Here is a 23,246-nt window from a genome sequence, read left to right as displayed (position 1 = left end):
CAATTTTAACAAAGCACAATCATCATCATTACTATTCCTTGTCAGAGAATGCAGAACTAGCTGTAAATTCTCAGTTTGTATTCACAACATAAAACACTATGAAATTATGAGCAACTCACCTTTTTTCTGGTTTGGAGGAGGCCTGGCTTGGGAAACTGAAAAAGAAACACACAACACAATCTATTTGCATCTGGTGTGAAACAATGAACAAAAAATTAAGTTAGAAACCACATATTCTGGTACTACTTTTCTCTTCATCATAAACCAACTAGGTAGCCATAGTCAAGCCGCTTGGTTATGGCCTCACTTCTACCCCAATCTGCCATAAGCAAGTAATAACTTCCAGTGAGTGAGGCAATTCATGCAAGGCTGCTTTGAAGGCTCATTTCTTCTCTTGTTTTCCTTACACAGCCAAAGTATTGATCACAGACTGTACAGAGTATATGGAGAAAAGCACCTGGATAATGAAGGCTCTTAATTAGCCCTAAGCTAAGTGCCTCTGGCATGTTTTCTATCAATGCTTCCACTCTCACCTTGCAGCTCTCCTATCACTGCAAAGGCACCCCTCTGGTGCTTCCAGGTCACTGAAAGACACTTTGTCTTGTTTGAGCAAGAGGATTGTCCTCTGCAGCAGAGCACCCACTCAAACAGTAAATGAAGAGCTGGGCAAGCAAAAACAGAGCACAGGATCCAAGTCCTATGTACGAACTAGATGAAACATTTCTCTTTTGTTCTGCTCATTATAGCTCCAGAGAAAGGAGCAAGCATCCTGCTGTTCTTCTGTGATTTTACTGAAGTGCAAGATGAAAGCCACATCTGAGAAAACTTGCCAAATCCTGCTCCTTACTACTGCCCCCATCCCACACGTTCCATGCAAGTTCCATGTTCCTCAGCACAGCCTTCTAAGAGGAAGAGCTGTTTTTTTTTTAATTCCACTTTTTACTACCTGAAGGAGTCTCAAAGCAGCCTACAATCACCTACCCTTCCTCTCCCCACAACAGACACCCTGTGAGGGAGGTGAGGCTGCGTGAGCTCTTACAGAAACTGTGACTGGCCCAAGGTCACTCAGCCGGCTGCATGTGGAGGAGTGGGGAATCAAACCCGGTTGAGAATCAGAATTTATTTAATACAGCATTTAGCCAGGACATAATTTACATGCATAGATTATTAATAGAATTTTTAAAAAAACAGTATAAATACATTGGCGTTAGTTTTAAATGATGGAAACCCCATTTTTGACCACTAATTAACTTTGGGTATGCTCTCAAACCCAGTTCTCCAGGGTAGAGGCTGCTGCTCTCAACCACTACACCAAGCTGGCTCTCCCCCCTTCTTACCAACAGAAAAGTTGGATGGAATAAAACATGTATCTGCTTCTGCAATGCCTGATTAAAGTTTGGCTAAAGACACCTGCTGCCTACACCAGGAAGATGCCTACACCAACTAAGATGTTTTGCTTTCTTTGTTTATAGATGTATCATCATCATTCATTTAATTCATATTCCACCCTTCTGTACTGGCTCAAGGCAGTATACATCATGGAGATATAGCCTGAGTTCAGAATTTACTTCAGTCCGCATTTTCACAACTGAACCTGAGTTAGTGAGTCGGAGCATATAGCTCCGGGACTTCCCGCACACACACAAGAGTGGCTTATTTTGGTTAAGAATTTTGAATATATGACCCTTCAAAATTCTTGAGAATGGGAATAAGTCTCTGCTGAAGCCATGTCAATACCTTGTGGAGGAATTTATTACTAGTTACCACATTTCAGTAACAGGACAATATTCTTCAGTGCTTCCCAGAGGACAGTGGCAAAATATTCCTAGTTAAGCCTGTGGCTAGAAGCTGAGCACATTTACCAGGTTGTATATCCCATTTTAGTGGGATTTTCACTTTTAAGAAAACATGCATGGGATTAGTGGTTAAAAGCCTTTCTACACTCTTTGGATTACAGTTTTTTGCCCTACAGACCATGACAATGAGAACTCAATTAAACCCCCATGAAGAAATTTACACCCATTATTCAAATGTCACAGGTTGCAAGAGACTATTCAAGCAATGTGGCAAGGAAAAATAAAGAATCTACATTTATCACAAATGGAAGTTTGAAAGCTGAGACACCATAGGAATACTGTAGCCTGGGGGAGGATGCATTGGCAAACCAGGAAATCAGTAGAAATCTCTCCTGCTCTTGTACAAGCGTTTCAGTTTGTGGAAGAACACGGTAATGGTATAGAATGTCCCCTTCACACTATGCAACACATCTAGATTATGTGTTATTCCACTAGTAACCCAACCTTAAGTAGAAGTGTGGGGAGGAAGCAGGGGGAAAGGAGATGGGAGGCAAATTAACTCCATCCCATTTGGATCCAAGCCAATTGCAGAAATGGCCACATTAGAATAAAGCACACACAAAATCTCTTTCTTTTGATAGAGTGTTGAATGAAGTGCAAGGAGTGTGTGAAGTCCATGCAAGGATGCCTGATTTTCCCACTATTACCCCCACCAAATAGTAATTTCTGACTCTTCTGACTCATATGGGACATATGTGAAGTAAGTCAGATCTATCTCAGTAGGAGGTAAGGGCAAAATATGCCTTTTCTTCCTCTTTCAACAGAAGAACTCTGCTCATACAGGAAAAGAAGAAGGAGCAATTTTGCCTGCTTCCATTGCAGGCTCTCAACCCACATGGCTATCCTGCCACTCAGGTCCCAAAGCTTTGATAATAAACTTTCCGGTACCTGGAAATGCTGGGGGGAGACACGACCCATAAAGGTCAGTATTTTCCATTAATGAATTATGGGATCCTATCTAAGCTACTGTTAATGACATTTAAATATTTGGTAGAAATAGTCTAATAGTACACAAATTCTTATTGCCCTCCGCACAAGAGACTATTTATGCCAGGAACAGTAGAGATTTTTTCCCTGTGTGTGATCCAGAATCCAACAATATCATAAGGGATGTCTGTATGCCCATAAGAGTTCACGTACTGATCCAGCATTAATATATGCATACACAGAAAACTTCATGTGCTGCTTCTGGTATTATATACTACATGCTTTGGAATAATTTGTAACAACTCAGATGATGCCAGGATACGCCTCTGTGTCTGAGCAGTGCTGAAGGAGCGTTTGCCCCATTACTGACAAATATTCCTGTCAACAAACTCCTTTGCTGGATGTCATGGTTCAATGTTAAAATTGTAACAAAAAATAAATAATGGTTCAATACTTGAAATAACATTCGAAGCTGCCCACAAATCATGTTTAACATTAAGGTACACTCAACAAAAAACAAAACAACAACAAATCGTTATTAAAGCTGGAAAGGGGCAGAGGTTGGTCGTTTGATGGGTTAGAGTCTAGGGGAAGAAAAACAGGATCCCACAGTGTTGTCAATTCGTTAACCAAAGATAAAGGATAGTGGACACATCACATGTGGTGTGGGGACATGATCATGTAATGCACACTTGGGGGAAGTTCCCTAGCTACTGTTGTCATGGCTGTTGACCAGCTTGGCCTCTTCTTTCCAGGTACATACCTCAAATCATATTTAGGAGGCAAAAACCCTTCCATTTCAGGTAACTCAATGTTTTGGTCTTAAAAAGTACAAAGACAGGAGTACAGAAGTGAAAAATCTATAAAAATTAACTGGCCTCCCTATCAAACCCTATTTAATACAATTTATATTCCTTGAGTTTATTACGTTGCCTTCTGTACCTCTGATCCCATCTGGTAATTCATTCCACCAGGCTGGAGCGACAGCCAAAAAAGGCCCCTCTGGTTGAGGCCAGGGATCACCAAAAAGTTGCATTTGCAGAACATATTGGGAGAGGTGGTCCCGGAAATATGCAGGGCCCAGACCATGTAAGGCCTTGAAGGTTAATACCAGCCCCTTGAACATGATCCGGTATTCTACTGGCAACCAGTGAAGCTGTTGGAGGTCAGGTCAAATATATGTCTTCCATTAGTAAGGACCTGAGCAGCCACATTTTGCACCAGTAATTTCCGGATCAGGATCAAGAGTAGACCCATGTACAGCAAGTCACAGTAATCCAATCTGGAGGTGACTGTTGCATGGATCCAAGGCTAGATATGGTGCTAGTATCTTTATCTGTACAAATTGAAGAATTGAAGAAATAAAGTAGTAAAATGCCTAGCAAGCTATGTTCATGACTTGTGCTTCCACTGAAAGGGAGGCATCTAGGATTAACCTTAAATACCCCCAAATTGTTCACTGCACTCTGTTAAGACAAAGGAGGTGCATTTGAATGCTTACAAGTGCAGGGAGGTTGTTGACCAACCTCATAGTATTTTAAGAAAACTACTATACCCCTGGTAGCTACCACTGTACCCCTGGTTCTGTACCCCTACTCTATCTCTGGTAGCTACTACTGTACCCCTGGTTCTGACAGTGGTTTCAGGATCAAAGCTGTACTAGCTAGTAAACTTCCTATGAAAACTTGAACACTGATAGAACAAGAATAAATTCACTGGTGATGGTTTATCAGGATGCCCATGGCACTTGTGGCCTTGGACCCATATATCTACAGGACCATTTATCTTGCAATGTTCCACCATGATAGCTTTGCTCACCTGAAACAAGTCTTCTGCAGGCGGTACCCTATAATTAGGCAAAAAAATAAACACATCCCACACCCAAGATTTCTCTGTTGTGGCCCCAATCTTTTGCAATGGCCTGGCTGAGATGTCAGGGACCACACACTGCTATCATTTCAAAACACATGAAAACAAATGCTCAGGAGGTTATGCATTTTTATCAAGAAAATGAAGCTGTTGTTTAACGGAATGGTTTAGGGGAGTGCTCTTATTACAGCCTATTTACTGCTGCCTTGTCTTCTACTTTGGCAGTCTATTTGCTGCATTTTTTTACTGTATATCACGTTAATGTGTACTTTTCTCTGCATCATCTGATTTCGTAATCCTAGTCCTAATGTACTGTTCACTGAATAACTTATTCCGTCTGATTGCATTTTTTTATATTTTATAATCTGCCTTGAGAAAGGCGGGCTGTAAATAAATTACATCCTTGTACTTCAGGAAGTGAAGGTCGACCATGATACAGGCTAGCCTTTTGCCAAAGGAGGCCAGGACAGGCCTTTCAGTTAATGTGTGTGAAATCACATCTGGCAGTATGACCCATATGCAATGGTTTATCCAGATGTATTTCTGCTCTTGCTATTTCTACTCTTTTCATATCATTGCCTGTCAGTTCCAAACACATTCTTATTTTCAACAGCTCTAGTGAGATAAATATGACAGGCAGTATGACCTTTTTAAACAGACACACAACTGCAAAGATAACAAAAGCAGAAAAGAATCCCAATACCATTCCACTTTAACATTTAACATTCAATCTTTAGTGATCTCTTTTAGATAGATTTTTTCCTACAATGTAAGATTTATTTTACACGGACAAACTGATGGGATAAAATTATTTAGCATGGGACATGGAAACAATGACTTTTCATTGTAAAACAAGTTTGCATTTATCTGTAATTGTTGTTCACCGAGTATCTTCTGTGCATGCACACACAGGGAATTTTCATAACATCTGCCACTGGATAAGTCTTTACAGTTAAAAACTTTTAGGGGGCACTGCAGAACCAAAAGCTTGTTCCCATTTAAGAATATGTGCTCCTGCACAGTAGTGCCCCTTTTACCCCCTGTAAATCTATCACCGCTGAAGCACACTATACAGTGGACTAGGGGGGGAGGGTATATGTGCCTGCACAGAAGATACTAGATGAACAACATTCACAAGTGCAAGTTTTCATCATTCATTTCTGTGCAGTCCCACATGGTGATTCTAGCAAGCTACTCACCAAGTAGTAGGGGCATACTCTCCTCACCTGAACAACAAATGAAGGACTGCTTTGTCCACTTGTGCCTGTCTCACCTGTATACCCAATATGCAGTGATGTACAAACATGTCTGCCAACAGTCACATAGCCACTCTGCATATCTCTTTCAAAGGCATTCCATCAAAGAAAGCTGCAGAAGAAGCCACTGCCCTAGCAGAATGTGCATGAATGTTCACTAGGGATGGTGGTCTGGCTCTCTCATAATATTCCCTAATAGCCTTAAGAATCCATCTAGATAGTGTCTAACCTAACCTTCTTAGTGTTACCAAAACAAATCAACAGCGCCTTATCCCTTCTATATTCAACGGTTCTTCGGAGGTAAAAAAATAATACCTTTCTCATATCTAAAGAATGCAAGGGAGTGCTCATTCTCAAAGCTTGGCATGCTACAAAATACAGCTAACACAATATCTTGGGATAAATGGAATCTATAAACTACACAGAAATCAAAGACTAGGGCATAGAATTACCCTTTCAGGATAATATTTAAAAAATAAGAGGAACTATCTGAAGAGCTGCCAGCTTACTAACCCTCCTAGATGAATTAATATTATATCTGTCTGAAGCATCTATAGTACTAAGTTGAGGCGATTCAGATCATGATGAAACACTTGGTTGATACTGATCAAATCTGGTTGATTTGGAAGCAGAAGAAATTGGCCATTGGACATTTCCATGAAAATCGGAAACCATACTTGTCAAGGCCAAAAGGGTGCTACTAGGATCATGCCTGAGTCTTCCCTCCTGTCTTTCTCTATTACACTGATGAGGAGCAGAAATGGAGGGAATGCATAAAACAGAGCTCACTGCCAATACAACTGAAACACATTTCCTAGGGAGCCAACTCCCACCCCTGTACAGAAACAGAACCTAACAGCCTTGTTTTCTTGTGTCACAAAGAGATCAATATCCGGAACCCTCCAGTGGTTCCAGAAAAGTGACCTTTATGGACCACTTGTGGTAGAGTGTGCCAATTCTGCTTAGGTGTTTAAACTCCCAAGAATGTGAATAGCCTGAATAGCATTGAGATTCACAGCTGTGTCCCAAACAAGGATAGCTTCATGGCACAGTACCCTGGGTCCTGGACCCTGGACCCCCTTGTTTGTTCAGACATTGTAACTATGTTGTCTGAGCAGGAATGGAATGGTTCTGCAGAATATCTGAGAAGAGAAACAATTAAGAGCATAATGGACTGCACACATTTACAAAATGTTAATGTGCAGTAGATTCTCATTCTCTAACCAAATACTCCGGGCTGAAAGTCCTTCACAGTGACTGCCCTAACCCTTATGCAAAGTGTCTGTAATAATGATTAGTTCTTATTGAGACACTCCAAATGAAATCCCCAGGGATAAAATTTCTATAGAAAATCACCATGCTAAGCAACGTTTGACAGGACTGGAAATAGGGAATCTGTACCATAAAGTGTGAATCCTAGTGTCCCTGACCTTCCTCCATCAGGGCACTTAATTTATGAAGCTGTACTTGGGTGCTTAGCAGGCTCAGGTCCTGGAGCTTCTTTAACACTCTCTTTGAGATGCTTGGCACATCTTTCTCCACTAGCTCCACTTTCCAAGTTCATCTCCTCTTTGGTCTCAAGCACCTATGGCACCTGGTCATCTGGTCTTGGCGTTTTCCCTCATTGCTCAGAATTCATCAATCACATCTTCTGCCACGGGAATAGCTTATGGTGGGAAGAAGGTGCGTTTGTCTGGGAAGGGGGTTGTCTATATGTACCCTAAGGCTGGTCAAGCCAGTTGTTCTTAGCAATGTTTTCTTTCATGATACTTCCAGATGAACTCTCTTGGACATAATAAACAACTTTGATCTCTTTAATGAAGAAATATCTCAGTTGTCTTGTCTCCTACAAGAGAGAAGTCCTGGATCATGACAGTCCCATAACAGGATAGAAACCAGAGCTGCAGGGATCGCATATGTATCCCAGCCACAGCTAGAACTGTGCCAGTAGATGCCATATATCCCATCCCAAAAAGTATAAAATGTTCTGAACTGACTGCAACCTGTGAGCTCTGAACTGTCTCACTAAGACAAAAATAATCTGTACCCTTTCCTGAAGTACCCTTTGCCTTCAAAGAATGAAGCACAGGTGCAACTTAATGTGCAACTTAATGTGATTTCTCCCAAATTACCAGAAGTCCAATCTTTGACAGGACTCCGGGATGAACACTGACTCAACAACGGTTCTTAGAATCTGTCACTAGTAACCAGTCAGCTAAATAAAGGAATATAAGGCAACCTCAAAGACAGAGGCAAGCAATACCCAGTGCTACGAATTCAGAGAATGTCCTGAGCACAGTAGCTAGACCAAAGGGTGGAATAGTATACTGAAAAACTCTATCCCCTTATAAAACTTGATGTTTTGATGTTGAAGGTGAATTAAAACATGAAAACTGGCATCCTTCAAATCAGTAACAAGAAAGCAACAATTAACTTTTAATAGACATTAAAATAACTGTTAATGGGCACCCTCTAAAACTTAGGAACATGCAGGAAAACATTTAACTTTCTGAGGTCTAAAATGGTTCTAACTCCCCTATCTTTCTTGTCTACCAGGAACATATGGGAAAAGAAATCCTCCAGTGCTGAGACCCCATAACTTCTTCTATGGCCCCAAGCCAAAGTCTAAGCAAACCCAAACACTGCATGATAGGACCTCTTTAACAAAGAAATAGAAGGAGGAATAAATTCTAGTCTATAGCTGAATTTAACAATGGACAAACCCCATTAATCTGAGATAGCAACCTCCCATGCTACAGCAAACTCAGTTCGCTTGTCCCCAACCAGCAACACTCTAGAGCAGTGGTCCCCAACCCCCAGTTTGTGGACCGGTCTGTGGATCAGTCGGTACCGGGCCACGGCTCCTCCTCGTCCTTCTCCCCGTCTGTTGCCTCGGGGGCTGCCCTGCCACTCTGCCGTCGGCTCACCTTTGGTGCTCTGCAGTGGCCACCACGGCTGGGGCTCCCTCTCAGCATGGCACTGCATGGCGCTGTGCAGCTGCTGCTGGCAGTGCCCCCCCAGAGGGCGGTAGGAAGTCAGGAGCGCCGGTGGGAAAGCAAGTGGAGCAGGGGGCACAGGTGTCGGCGATGTCCCTCGGCAAAAGACTACCCCCGCCCCGGGCCTCAGAAAAATTGTCAAGTGTTGACCAGTCCCCGGTGATAAAAAGGGTGGGGACCACTGCTCTAGAGGGTGGCTGCTTTGAACCTAGGACCCATACTTTTATGATAACCATGCTGTGGGTAATTTCCTTAGACATAAGATGCTGAGATCCTACTGGGCCTGAAAATCGGTAATCCTTTAATACAGATATCAGGGCCTCTGCTAAAATTGATTGGTAGATGAATGCAATACTCCTAACAATTTAGGTATCTGTTTGTTCTTTATCATGGACAGCATCTTGTCTGTTTTGACTTTAGCCTTCTTTACTGGAGGCTCAAAGGAAGCATGAGGAGCTCTAGGGGAGTATGACCCTAATCAGATCTGCTGAGACACAGATCCTGGGGGCAAAGCTAAACAAGTCACTTCTGACGCCACCACATTAGGAGCTCCCTCCAAGTGTGATTTAGCCAGCAATTTCGAGGCTTTAAGGGCTTTCCCCCCACAACGCTGCCTTGAGTTTCAATGCCCTATCTCCTCTAGTTTTCAAAGGGGAGTGTTGGCAGGTCTTACATATGGACACACTATGCCCTTCACCCAGACAGAACAAACAAACATTATGTTTATCACTGAGTCATCTTTGTTCCACATTGAGACTACTTCTTGAAAAGGGCCTTCTGAGCCATGGATTACTGGAAAGGTCTAACAATTCAAACAAAGTTTGTTTGTTTGACTAATATCCACAGACTCTCCCTCGGTGGCAAAAGAGGAACTGAGGGTAAAGGGGTGCTGCTGCACAGGAACATGTGCCCCTGGGCAGGAACAAGTTTTTGGTTCTGGTGTGCAGCATCCTTAGAGGCCTTTCACTGTAAATGGTAGGCCTGCTCATGCACGGTCCCCATGTGGGACTGCAAAGAAGATCAACCATGAACTAGGAAAAGATACTCTTGTTAATAGTGTAATTTAAAATGTCTGAAAAGAGTATATACTTTCAGGGCGGTTGGAAGAGAAAACAGGAAAAGGAGCTGATGTATTTTAATAGTCAGGGAAAACAGTTTAGCACATATCCATACCCTTCTCTCCCTTCCTTCACAGAAATACAGCCCCAAAGATTACTGATAAGAGGAAATTACTCTTACGCTCGTTTATATGTTCTTTGGCATAGATGTGCCTTGCCATACAAAGTTTACTAATTCACCAAGCATAATTTAGTGCACAGTTTCTGGTTTAAAGGAAAATGTCTAATAACTATATACAGAAAATCAGTTTTCAGAACTTGTGCAGACTGGATTCAATCGCTTATATCCTGTAACTATATTCAAACAATGTCACTGTGGAATTGTACCTTCTCTACCTTCTATCCACAGAATCCTCATGCAACACCCAAATATGGCATCAGTGGCGACTACAGAACCCCACAAGGACTAAATGACACCAGGCAAGTAGGAATGCAAAGAGGAAAAGGTATATTTTGTTCACATAAGGGCATGAGGGGAAAATTTTGTCCAATTTACACTTTTTAATTCTCTCTCCACCCCCACCCCCCAGTTCCAAATGGATTTTTGTCCCAAGGGAACTCATGACCCCTGATAATGCTTCTTGCAGAAGGCTACTGTGGGTAGAGAAAGGAGAGGAAGATCCAGCTCCATGGGGACCTTCTACTCAGGCAACTATATGATCCAACCAAGCAGGATTCTGAATCATGGTTTTATACTCTGAAGATATAATTTTTAAAATTATGTTAAATTGTACCAATCACACACTGTGAGCTTTAGTCTAATGGAGAAAATAATGGCTAAAATGTAGTTTTTACCTGGCCTTGTCACTGGCTGCGCTGCTGGGGTCTGAGTCTTCCGTGCCGAAGCCCCTTCCTTAAGAAAGAGCAAGGACAAACTTTATTTTCACATGGACTTTATTCATATATAATGTATACATTATGAACAATGAAGCAACAGCATGCCAATAGTTCAACACTACAAATCCAGGGAACAACTGTGTTTTTCTTTTAAAAACAGTTATCAGATTCCATTTTATAAGCTATGATGATGATGAAAAACAAGGTGACTAAAAGCATTTCTGTACTGAATGAAATCTTAGCATGGCTTTGTGGATGATTATACAACTACATTCAAGAAAGTGTTCATTAGTGGGTCTTCAACAGTAAATTGTGGACAAAAAATAGTGGGATTTCCTTGATTGGAAACAATTTGGAATTCATATATGTGACCAGTTGAGTAGCCATTTGCCAGTTTAATTCAGTAGATAAATTTGCAATATTAGTAATTTTTACAAGAACACATAGCTCTTTGAAGCTATTTTTGCTTACAATAAGCCATTTTTGCTTACAATCTTTTTTGTAACAAGCCAAAATGATCATAATGTAAAAAAAGGAAACTATTCCTGCTTCAATAAACCTGTGAAATGCCAATAGATATATAAATATTGCTAATACCAATTCAGGCACCTGTTCTCATGCAGAAAATCACTTGCCAACTGTCAGGATCATCTTTTAACCCATGTGAACCTAGCACATTATTTTAAAGTTAGTTAAGTGAATGGTAAGCAGGAAGATACCATTGCAAAGAGACCAACGTTGGATAACACCGCTACAGATAGTTGGAAAAGAAAAGTCCTGTCATAACATGGCATTTTCCACCCAATGGATAATTTTTGTATATTCATCACTTGAGTGGTAGGAATCACATGTCCATATTGCCATGATTCTGTGTATTTGGATGTATTTGAATGGAGCACATCTGATGGTTTCTAAATGAACATTTTAGTGACATGTTTTTAAATAAAAAGAATTATCTACGGAAAGATAAATGCATAAAATGTCCTAGATTCAGTTTGTTTGCCTTGCATCCAGAAAACATATTTAGGTAATTAGTTTTAACCAATTTGTAAAGTTTTGTTATACTTCTGTACACTTCTGTACACTTTAATTATATGCAAGGGGGGGTTAATCTTGTTATTTCTTGTTTAAACTATTTTTAACCTTTCTTGAGTTTGTTAATCTTTTTTTTTTAATGGCAAGTTTAGATGACCAGAAGATTGGCTCCATTTAGGGACAATGTAGTGAGCAACACAGTCTGTAGATCCACATTTTATATGGCGTCAAATAGGCAAAATGAGACCACTGGATGTTTACTGACATATTGTCAAGTAAATGTTACTTACCAGTGACTAATGGGCATGACAACTGCTGCTATACAACTTCTCTTCCTTTCAACATAGTTGTGCATGGCAGTTTGAACAGGGAAAGTCCCACAGAACCCAAACTGAACAGTAGCAGTGCTTAGTGGATTATAGCTGTGATTTAATAAGTAGCTTTTGAAAATGGATACTGTTAAACCAAATCTGAATTAAATGTTCTCTCATGACAATTAAAACCCAATATGGCTCTTTGAAGTGATGAAGTATCATAGACTAAGATACAACATAGGCCATCTCTCATTTGTCCAGCTCAAAGATTAAAATTTAGTTAAATATCTCCCTACTGAAGTGTAGTAAAATATGCCTGATTAATTACATATGGTGAGTAATCACAGCTTGGCATACAACCATCAGTTTCTTCCACACGTGGATTAAAGTAGCCAGTCTCCTTTTTCTCTGCAATGGCATCACTATGGATTTTAGCTCCTTTAAAGCAAAAGTTTTTCCCCAAAATGTCTGTCTGCCTGTCTGTCTCAAAATGGTTATTCGTACAGCAGTCTGGAATGCATATTTCAAATAAAGGCAGAAAAGTGTGTCTATAGCCTACAGAGATAGGATTTTAATGTTTTTATTGCAATTAATGCTTTAGCTGGGCAGTGCTTAATATGGAAATGACCAGCCCATTGCTGAATAAAAAGGAAGACCATGTTTATTTATTTTATTGACAAACATTATGAGTTTTAAAAATACAATTTCAGAAATCCTAGGGGTTTTTTTTTTTTGTATTCACCCCAAGAAGTGGCATGACACTGGCCAGCCTCCGCCCGTCTTTCACTCCCTCACTCCATCTTTACTACTACTAAGATGGCTTTGCCTCATGTAGGCTGGAAAGAAGGGCAGGAGCTGAGAAGACAGTCCAGATTCCACATATCATGCCACAACCCCCACTCCTGCTTTTTACACCTATGGCAGACCCACCAAGTCCTCCAGGTGCAGGCAGCCAGTTCCCTACTTGTGACCAAGGACATTTAGGGAGGTGGGAAAAGGCTGTGGACCCCCTTTGAAGCTCCCATACCAGGAGTCCAGGGACCCCCAGTTAGGAATCCCTGGCTTACATGCATAAAACCCTGAATTATTTAAGTCCAGAAATCTTTGCCATTTTAGCCAAGACGGGTTTGAAAGTACCAATTGTATGACTACATAGAAAAGATGCTTGTATTTTGTATTGTCGCATGCCATCAGCAGGAATGGGACCTTTATGTAACAATATTAAATGCTCACTGAAATGTTCCTACTAGGGTAAGTAAGTAGGTAAATTTATTGTTATTCATTCAGACCAGATTACACAAAGTAAAAAACAAAACTATATATAATATATATATATAGTAATAAAACACAATACAATTAAAACTTATCATTATTTGAGAACAAGAAATAAAAATTCTCTCACTAAAGAACTTTTTTTTAATGGCAATGACGCAAAACTTGGCAACCTGTATTGCAACCTGAGTACTTTAATCTCTTAAGGTCAGTGTCCAAACTGTAGTGGAGCATTCTGGAAAGCTTTTAACTAGTGGGTCAACCAATTTGTCTTGAATAGTATCATAAACTGAGCAATAGAAGAGGATGTGTTCTCTAGTTTCAAAGTGGCCACTACCACAAAAGCAGTATCTCTGTAAGAAGGAAGTACTCATGTAAGGACCCTCGAATAGAGCTGAAGGCATAGTCAAGCATCAAGAAAGGGAAAAAAGTCCCTCTTTATTTGTTACTAAGGAAGACAAATAAGTGGCAGGGGCCAGCACAATTAGAGCAGAACCCAATACAAGTGGATGGAAGAATGTTACCTAGAGGTGTTAAAAAATAAGGAGACAATCTGTCCCTCTAACACTAAGAAATTGTTTCCAGGATCTGCCTGTAAATAGTGACTCAGGACCACAGGAACATAGGCTATTCCCCCAACTCCTCTGAAGCTCAGAAGGTATTTCACAGGCCCTTAACTCTGGACCACAGGAACAAGGGCTAAACATCCAGAAGAATGTTTGGATTTCCAAGCTTGGATTTCTGACAGCTGTTCATACAATCAAGCACTAAATAAAGCTCATATTAGTAACAGCAAGCTGCCAGTAATCTGAAACTTTTCTTTAATGTGAAGTTACCTATCCTCTGTTAAGCATACCACTACTGAACTGACAATGTAAGATAAACAGCCAGGAAATTTATTTTGAATGTTCTTTTGCCCACGTCAAGGTAACCTTTTTTTTTAAAATTCAAGTGGTTTTCACAATAAATAGTGTGCATGCGAAGTATCAAGAAATAAGTTTGCTGCAAAATTTAACAAGTTGAACTAGGTAGATCAATCAACTCTAAAGCTTCAGGCAACTCTTCAGTGGAGGTCAAATTTAGACAGACTGAGATTTAAGGGCACAATATTTTATAGTCCATTTGTAGTTCTAGTACAATACTATAGCGCAACATTTAAAAAGATGGTCTCTCAGTCTAACAATGGTGACAGCTTTGTTTTATTACCACCCACATAAACACTGAGGCTTTGACAGTATGCAGATTTATTTAAATCAAAATCATTACTCATTTGACCCCTAAATGGACTGATTTAATCAACTAAATAATTGGCTGGCAACCTGGGATAAAACAAATCACACAGACATTACATTTCTATTTCATATTACCCAAATTCTTAAACAGCACATGACAGAATTCAGTCGTAGCTGAAGCTCTTCAGTTTTAAGGATAACAGCAGGGAGATCTACAGAAATATTACAGGGGGAGAGGCTGTGGCTCTGTGGAAGAGCATCTGCTTTGCATGCAGAGAGTCGCAGTCTTAATCCCCAGCACCTTCAGTTAAAAAGGACCAGGCAGTTAGCAATGTGGAATACTCTTGAGATTCTGTAGCTATTATAAGTCTGAGTAGGCAATAATTTCTTTGATGGACTATTTGCCTGCTTCAGTATAAGGCTGATTCCTATGCGTTTATATATGGTATACAATGACCAAAAACACAAGATGAGCATAAAAAATGAAGGAGAAAGGCTTGGTTCTAGGACAAGACCTGAGCCTTCTCTATTGTGATACCAATCTTCCAGAACTTCTGCCTAAATGAGACCTGTTCTGAGCTTGCCTGCTATTGTTTTTAGTTAACTGGTGAAAACCTCTTAAAATTACCTTAAACACAGATCTGAATGACCAGCCATTCAAAAAGAACAAAAATGCTCAAACCTGCTCTCTAACAAACAAAAACACTGTATTCAGCAATAATGAACTGGGCATAGAATTTCATGGTTTTTCTGTACTTTTAAGTACTGCAAAGTAACCTGCAGAACACAACAGGAAAGGAGAAATAAATGCATCTGGCAGGGAAGATTTTTTAAAAACATTTAGCCCTCATGTTTTACTTACAATCAGAACTGGAGCTGCAAGACTAAAGTACCTAAGAACTTAAAACTAAAAGTACCTAAGAACTTAAAACTCTGCAGAAACTCTAGAGGGAGAGCCATGATTTCTGCAGCCATCTAGGAGCTTTCTACAGTAAAAAGTCGAACTCATTTACTATGGCATACACATTTGCAATCCAACGCCCACTTTATGAGATCTATCAGTTGGGATATGGATGCATATACACATGTTGGCAATACAAACGGAAGAGGAGTTGGTGTTTTTGTGTTGATACAAAGAGTTCAGAAGGCTCACTACACTGGAAAATGCAAGCAGATTCCAACATCTATCAGGTAATCAAAAATGTGCATTACGAATTCACTTCAGATATACATTATTGCCCACATATATAGGACCAATCTGTAATGCCAACTGTCCAAAAGTAACTAGAAATGAGACCAAAAGAAATGCAGATTAACATGTCCTTTGGGACTTAATGCAGTGGTCCCCAACCTGCGGGCCGCGGCCTGGTGCCGGGCCGCGAAGGCCATGGCGCCGGGCCGCGGCTCCCACTCCCCGCCCCCCCCGCAGTAAAAAACTTCCCAGGCCGCAAGCTTGCGGCCCGGGAAGCTTCTTACTGCGGGAGGGCGGGGAGAAGGAATCAGGGCTGGCCGCGGGCGCGGCCCGCAAGTGCGGCCTGATGCGTGGGCATGGCCCGCGCCCCGATGCCCTGCCGGTACCCAACCTCAGAAAGGTTGGGGACCACTGACTTAATGCATCTCTAATTAATGGGATAATGTACCAACATGCAACACATAATATACATCAGTGGTCCCCAACCTGCAGTCCGCGGCCTGGTGCCGGGCCGCGGTTCCCTCTCCCTGCCCCCCCCGCAGTAAAAAACTTCCCGGCCGCATTGCGGCCCAGGAAGCTTCTTACTGCGGGAGGGCGGGGAGAGGGAATCAGGGCTGCACTTTGTCCCTGCTGCCTTGTTCTGTCTGCCGGCAGAGGCTGCGGGAGGAGCGGCCGGCGCAGGTCCCCCCCCCGTCACAGCTGCCCTGATGGCGCTCTGGCTGTCAATGGTCCGCAGTGGCGGCTGCTGCTGCCCTGCGCACCCGCCGTCCGTGCGACGCGGCTCCTGCTCCCGCTGCTGCTGCTGAGAGCGGGCGGGCGGGCATCGCGGTGGTGCCTGCAATGCTGCCCGGGGCGGGCCGGCGCAGAGCGGCCCGGCACAGGGTGCACTTCACGTGCACGATGACCGAGAGCGGGTCGGGGGCAGCGGAGGGCGAGCGGCACAAGCGGGGTGCGGCGGCGGAGGGCGAGGCGGCCCCCAGCGTGCTGGGTGAGTGCGGGAGGGCGCGCGGGTCCCCGGGGAGCGACAGCAGGCAGGGCGGGCAGGGAGCGGAGGGGCACGCATCGTGGCCTGCGGGCGGGAGGCGCTGGCGTGGGGTCCCCCTGGGTCCAGCAGCACTCGGGGGCGGCATCCGCCGACGAGGCCCGGGCACCGAAAGTACCGCGCATGCGCGATGCACGGGCGGGCAGTTGCCCTGCCGGTCCGCAACCTAAAAAAGGTTGGGGACCACTGATATACATGATGACAATTTAGAGACCTTCAGAAATAAAGAAACAGGAAATATAAGCTTGGCCGGAATTATTCTTGTTAATGAGGTATGTATCATCACAGCTCTCTAGATTCTGAAAGCTGGACAAAGAAAAGAAACCTGATTCTGATATCAATTTAAAGTTTGACTACATAGATCCTTGAAAATAATAAAGGGCTCCCTGCTTCTGAATAATGAACACATACTACCTACTTGGAGTGTGCAGGACAATCCTTCTCTCCTTGTAAGTAGCTGAGGGCAGTAGGCAGAATTTCTGCCTCCTCCATTTTAGCTTCATAACAAGCCTGCAAGGTAGTTTAAACTGAGCGTGACAGAATCAAGGTCACCCAGTAAGCTTCATGGCTAGACATGGAACCTCTCCAGTAGTAGCCTGACTTCTGATTACTTACTGTATCATACTGCCTCTCACACATATCAAATCAACGAGATTGGGTTTCCAAAAAAAGAAAAATGAAATTGTTCTGGAAAATGAAGAAAAACCTCTTTTCAGACAGAGTTAGAAATATTTCCAGCTGGATACAGAGACAATATTACTGAAAAACGGATTTCAACCAGTCATTCTTCTCTGAAAAAACGATCTAAGCTTGAATGAAAATTGTTACAATGAAGCACAGGGAAACTATCCATATAAAAAGCATCTCTCTGTGTGTGCAAATAAAATCACCGTAAACATACACATATTTGAGGAGGCAACATTTTTTCATTAAGCATTCCTAAAAGAATCTAATTGCTTTTCACGAGATTCCACTGAGTGGTATTCCAAGCTGCCTGAAGTCCATATATTATGGGATTATGGGACAAAATAATGTATTTTAATGGCCAAAACTTCATAGACATATGAGGAAAAAATGTCCAATTGTTTAATACTCAAAATGAATCAGATCAATTCTGAACATTACAGCTTTTTAATTTAAAAACAACAATACTTGTTCAATTAAGAGTAGGAGGCCTGCCCTCTATATTTTGTCTTTAAATGATAACGGTAACATACTCCCTACTCTTTCCATACTGAAAATAAAAATTGATTTTCTTGTTATTTACCATTAAATCCATGTCGTTTCAAATGGCAGCTTGTTGCTGTGATGTCAAATACCCAAAGGTATTGTGTCAGTCTGAAATTTGGCACACAGAACTTACCTAGCAGGTGTGTAGTCTGGCCAAATTACATAAAATGTGTTGTAAAATATTAAGTTGTAGACATTGCCTCCAGAGTGCAGGGCTACAGCTTTTCAAGCAATGTTTTAGTAAACAGAAAACATGTCTAACCTTTCCATTAACTTAAAAGTCTATCAAAAATGTAACATTAGTCCAGAAGTCATATCCCTCACCTCTCTTTTCTAGTGAAAATCCACTGCACATTTGTTATACAGAAGTTTCCTTTCAGTTCCATCACTATTGTAAAGGAAAGCAAAACACACTATGACTTCCACAGATAAAGTGTACTAGTAATGCCTGCACAAAAGGTCTGCAGTGACACACAGTTAAGGGCACTGGGAGACCCCATTCCTCTCTTAACTACGTTCTCCTTATTTGCATATAGGTAGAGATGACAGCATCCTCCATCTATCTGGATGGCCCTCTGTCTATTCCTTGCTACCTCCCTCAGAACTGTAATGTGCTGGATGGGAGCAGAGATGGCAAGTACAGTGAAGAGTAAGTGTCAACAGTGGTGCATGAAAGAGTATGCAGGCTGTGAACCCAAGTGGTAGTTGGGATAGTTAAGGACCTCTCCTGGAATATAACCATATTCCTTCATAGGCCTATAAAGTTCAACATTTTTCTCTTTCTTATACATTCTGATCTGAGACAACGAAACAGTGGAGATACAACCTGAGAGCTAGCTCAGTCCCCACCTCTACTCACACAGTAATCTCAGGTGCCCACATTACCTGCCATGTCATCACCTTTAAAATATGTGATATCTCTCAAGGTACGGTGTGGAAAAGTGGTTTCTCCCCCCTCCCCCAAGTTCATCCTACAGTTAATGCAACAGTGGAAGCATCTGTATTCTGCAATACTGTATCCTGTCACATTGGTTCAAGGTACCAAATGAGCAAGGTACCACGCTGTTTCCCAATGTTATCAGACATTCAATGTCCATTTCCTGCAATGCAATACTTACAGCAGCCTCGCTAAACCTTCCTCATCCTTTACTGGCACTAGCTACAGAAAAGAGGGCAAAGTGGAAGGACAGAGGGAATGAAGCCCAAGGCTGTTCTGTCCTTTGTATAGCTCAGCAGTTATAAAATACAAGAAAGACTTCTGATGAAGTCCAATATTCTTTTAATTGCCCTTTCTAAGATCAAAATTTAGACAGGTATGCATTATCTATTCTCCCTTTCCAGCCTCTCCTAGTATGGTTTTGCATTTAACAGAATTCTTCGCTGATGAGAGTTTGCATTATGCACAACATTAAGTTTATTTTCTGTTTGAATTGATATAAAAGGGAAGAATCACACACTTTGAAAAGATGGACAAGATACAAATCCCAGAGGGGCAGTAAACATCCTTGGGAGCATGATCCCCCTTCCCCTGCCAGAAAGAGCTATGGCACCAGCAGTAAAGCCATAGGGTATTCTGGAGCTTGACAGTGAGAGAGTTTCTCACCTGCCCTTGCACATCTCTTCTTTGATATGCTAAATATTTATGACTGCAACCACCAATTCTGCTTGCCAAGATATAGAGGGACGGGCTGGTGATTTACATGCATTTTGCTACTTCACACCTTTTCACTGCTTTACCAGAGCCTAATCAAAGAACATTATCTTCCCTTTCTCACAATGCATAGAGATGAACTATGAAGAGACACAAATGGAACAAAACCATTGTAACTGGATTTTATATACTCAAGTGTCAGAATCCAGAAAACAGATCAAAAATCAACATGGAAAAATGTGCTCGTTCCTCATAGATGGAGACTGGGGCAAGACTACTGCGGGACAGGAAATATTTGTTTTTTTGAATTTTTAACCCTCCACTCCCAGCAAATGCTGGCTCGTGGTGGCTTACAACATTCTAATATACAAATTACAATATAAAACAACCTTAAAACCAACAATCTAATATCAACAGTATTAAAATAACAACACGAATCAAACAACATTAATCAACAGCATTAAAACTCAACCTCTTAGCATATGAGCACTGGACTTTTGTAAAAGCCATTCCCTACAGCATAAACTACGGATTTCAACACAAGGGGGATAGGCAAGCCCAGCTCATTCCCAGCTTGGATGAAAGGAACTAATTCTGTTCAGAGCTTATATGTACTCTGTGTGGGAAGAAGTGACCTTTCTAACCAGGATGTCAAGCCAAAGAAGCATAAACAGTTGTAAAGACTGTACAGATGCTACTGCATCCAAGTATTTCTATTTGAGGTCAAAGCTTGACCAACGAATGGCAACACAGGTACCACTGATCTCATTATTTACTCATTACCTTACACCTGCACTGAGGGAATGCGTAAGCACAAGGTCCATGTCTATTCTGGACAAAGCCCCGGATGCCACAAAATATCTGAATGTAAGCATTACAAAAGCTTTATGGGACAACAGAGCATTATGGGGTATCAATCGATTTTAACTAGAATTTTTAATGTTGTAAACCATTCTAAGTCTATCTACAGAGAGGGCTAGCCTATAAATTTAATAAATAAGAATAACAATAAAATACACCAGGAAGCTAGCTAATCTAGCTAATGGTGGCTGAAGGAAGCAAGAATCAATGGTGCTACTAAATTCACCTGGAAATGTTGTTTTAAACAATGGAGATGAATAATTCTGGGCTCCAGTGAGGTCAAGACAGAGTTGGAGACATTCACAAAACAGTGTTTCAGATTCCAGTTCCTCCATCGTGAGCTGCTGAGGCAAAGAACTTATGAACATGCTACTGCAAATCATCACACATAGGGACAAGTATACTGGGTTACAGTGTTGGAATCCCAGCACTTTGCTTAAATGGGGCCTGCAATTTTAGAAGAAGAAGAAGAGTTGGTTCTTATATGCCGCTTTTCCCTACCCGAAGGAGGCTCAAAGCGGCTTACAGTCGCCTTCCCATTCCTCTCACCACAACAGACACCCTGTGGGGTGGGTGAGGCTGAGAGAGCCCTGATATCACTGTTCAGTCAGAACAATTTTATCAGTGCCATGGCGAGCCCAAGGTCACCCAGCTGGTTGCATGTGGGGGAGTGCAGAATCGAACCCGGCATGCCAGATTAGAAGTCCGCACTCCTAACCACTACACCAAACTTATTACATGGGGCCTGACAGACACATAGTATTAAGGAAGACATCGATTCTATCACACTGGCAACACCCCTGTAGCACCTGCCAGTTGGCCCCATAACCACTTCCTGCAAGGCTGTCTGCTGGTAGGAAACTCTGGCCTGGACTGTGCAGGTAGATTTATTTAAAACATTTCTATGCTGCCTTTCTACGCAAGTAGGGTCCCCCTAAGGCAATGGTCAATACATTAAAACTTTCCAACGTTAAAAAATATTTATAATAAAGTATATGGAGAAACTACTGGAGTATCACAAACAAAACAACAACAAAAAAGAAGTCTTTACCTGCTGGTAGAAGGCAGCAATAGAAAGTTACGGATGAATCTCCCCAAAGGGGAAGTTTCAAAGGTTTGGCACCATAACCAAGAAGGCCCTTTCTCAGGTTGTCACCCATCCAGCCTCAGGGGCACCCAGCAGGGGCACCCAAAGATGATCAGAGTGGATTAGTAGGTTCACATGCAACTAGGCAATCCTTAAGGTATGCTGGCCCTAAATTGTATAAGGCTCTAAGAGTAAATACCAGCAACAGAACAGAAACAGAACAGAAACAGAAAATAAAAAGGATCCAGTGTAGATGGATCAAGACTGAAGAGATATGATCCCTACAGCCCACTCCAGTCAGCAGGAGGGGTTGGCCACTTACAATTCTAAGCTTATGGCCTACTGCAGACAATGTACCCATTATCTTAATTAGTGTTAAGTAAGAACAGGAAGAGTTTGAATGCACTTGGCTTGTGAGAGAGTCTAAGGAGAACACAAATGTGTTATTCAAATAGCTGGCAGAGTTCTGATTGCCTTTCTAAGATGCTGCAGATTTCTAAACTTAGCCATGCAGGAGGGATGTACAAGACTTTGAAAACTTGCAATAGAGCTGAGCTGCTATAACTGGGGGCTGATGACATCCAGAGAGACACAAAGAATCAATTCATTCACTGGATACACTAAAGCATGTACTGAAGATTACCACTGTCAATGAGAAGAGCAAAAGTTCATTTAATCAATGGAGCCTCCCTGTTGCATTATAGGCAGTGCAAATACTGTCAACTGAATCACATTATTGTTGCAAAACATAGGTCCCCAAAATTCAATATAAATATTAGAAACAAGCAGGAAAAAAGTCATTCTGTTTAGAAATGTATTAGGAAAAAAACTGTGAGGTTTTCTTTTGGGTTAATGATTCAAAGGGTGTCTTGGGAGGAGGGGGCAAAAACACAAGGGAGGAGGGGGCAAAAACAGCACAGACAGCCAAAACAACTAAAGCAAAGCTATGATCATGCCGACAACGAAATACTTCACTGAATTCAGAAATGTTTAGAGTGTGTTATGCACATGACCGTGTCTGTATAATTAATATATACATTGATCAAAGCACACTTTGAAGTTCTTGGTCAGCAGTCCATATTTTTAAATTCTACCCCTCATATTATTAAGCAATGCATGTAAGAGTTACAAATCACTACTATGCTGAATAAGAGTTTAATTTTCTTTTGCTTAAAAAAACACTTTGAAATGTTCAGCACAGCTGCAGGTTGGCCTCCTCTCCCCTGCTGTGCGGAATCAAAGCTTCATAAAGTCGCAGTTCCTTTCAGAATGAGAAAGAAGCATTCCTGACAGGCATGAAGTGCTACTGCTAGGACTGCTGAGTATCAGCTGGGTGGCAGAGAAGTGTGCAAGTCACAAGGTTGTACAGTATGATAAGAAGTGTTCTTCACTGGGATCTTTTGCCTACTTGACATTAGGAAGGAATCGAAGGGTACCAACTATACCAAACTGTTAAGACTCAAATATTCAC

The 23,246-nt window shown here is 41.7% G+C and overlaps 1 protein-coding gene across 1 annotated transcript in view; it reads right to left on the bottom strand.

Annotated features, from left to right (window-relative positions):
* Positions 1 to 23,246, bottom strand: part of CDC73 (cell division cycle 73) — a 108,928-nt gene that overhangs the window by 8,506 nt on the left and 77,176 nt on the right. The window contains exons 11-12 of the mRNA XM_077332687.1: positions 10,818 to 10,875; positions 120 to 155 (exon numbers count right to left, since the gene is read on the bottom strand). Coding sequence (XP_077188802.1) covers positions 120 to 155; positions 10,818 to 10,875 — 94 coding nt within the window. The remainder of the gene's footprint in view (positions 1 to 119; positions 156 to 10,817; positions 10,876 to 23,246) is intronic.

Source organism: Paroedura picta, chromosome 4, assembly GCF_049243985.1.
Source record: "Paroedura picta isolate Pp20150507F chromosome 4, Ppicta_v3.0, whole genome shotgun sequence".
Lineage (NCBI taxonomy): Eukaryota > Metazoa > Chordata > Lepidosauria > Squamata > Gekkonidae > Paroedura > Paroedura picta.
The sequence above is the reverse complement of the archived record's forward strand: the minus strand, read 5'-3'. Positions and strand labels throughout refer to the sequence as shown.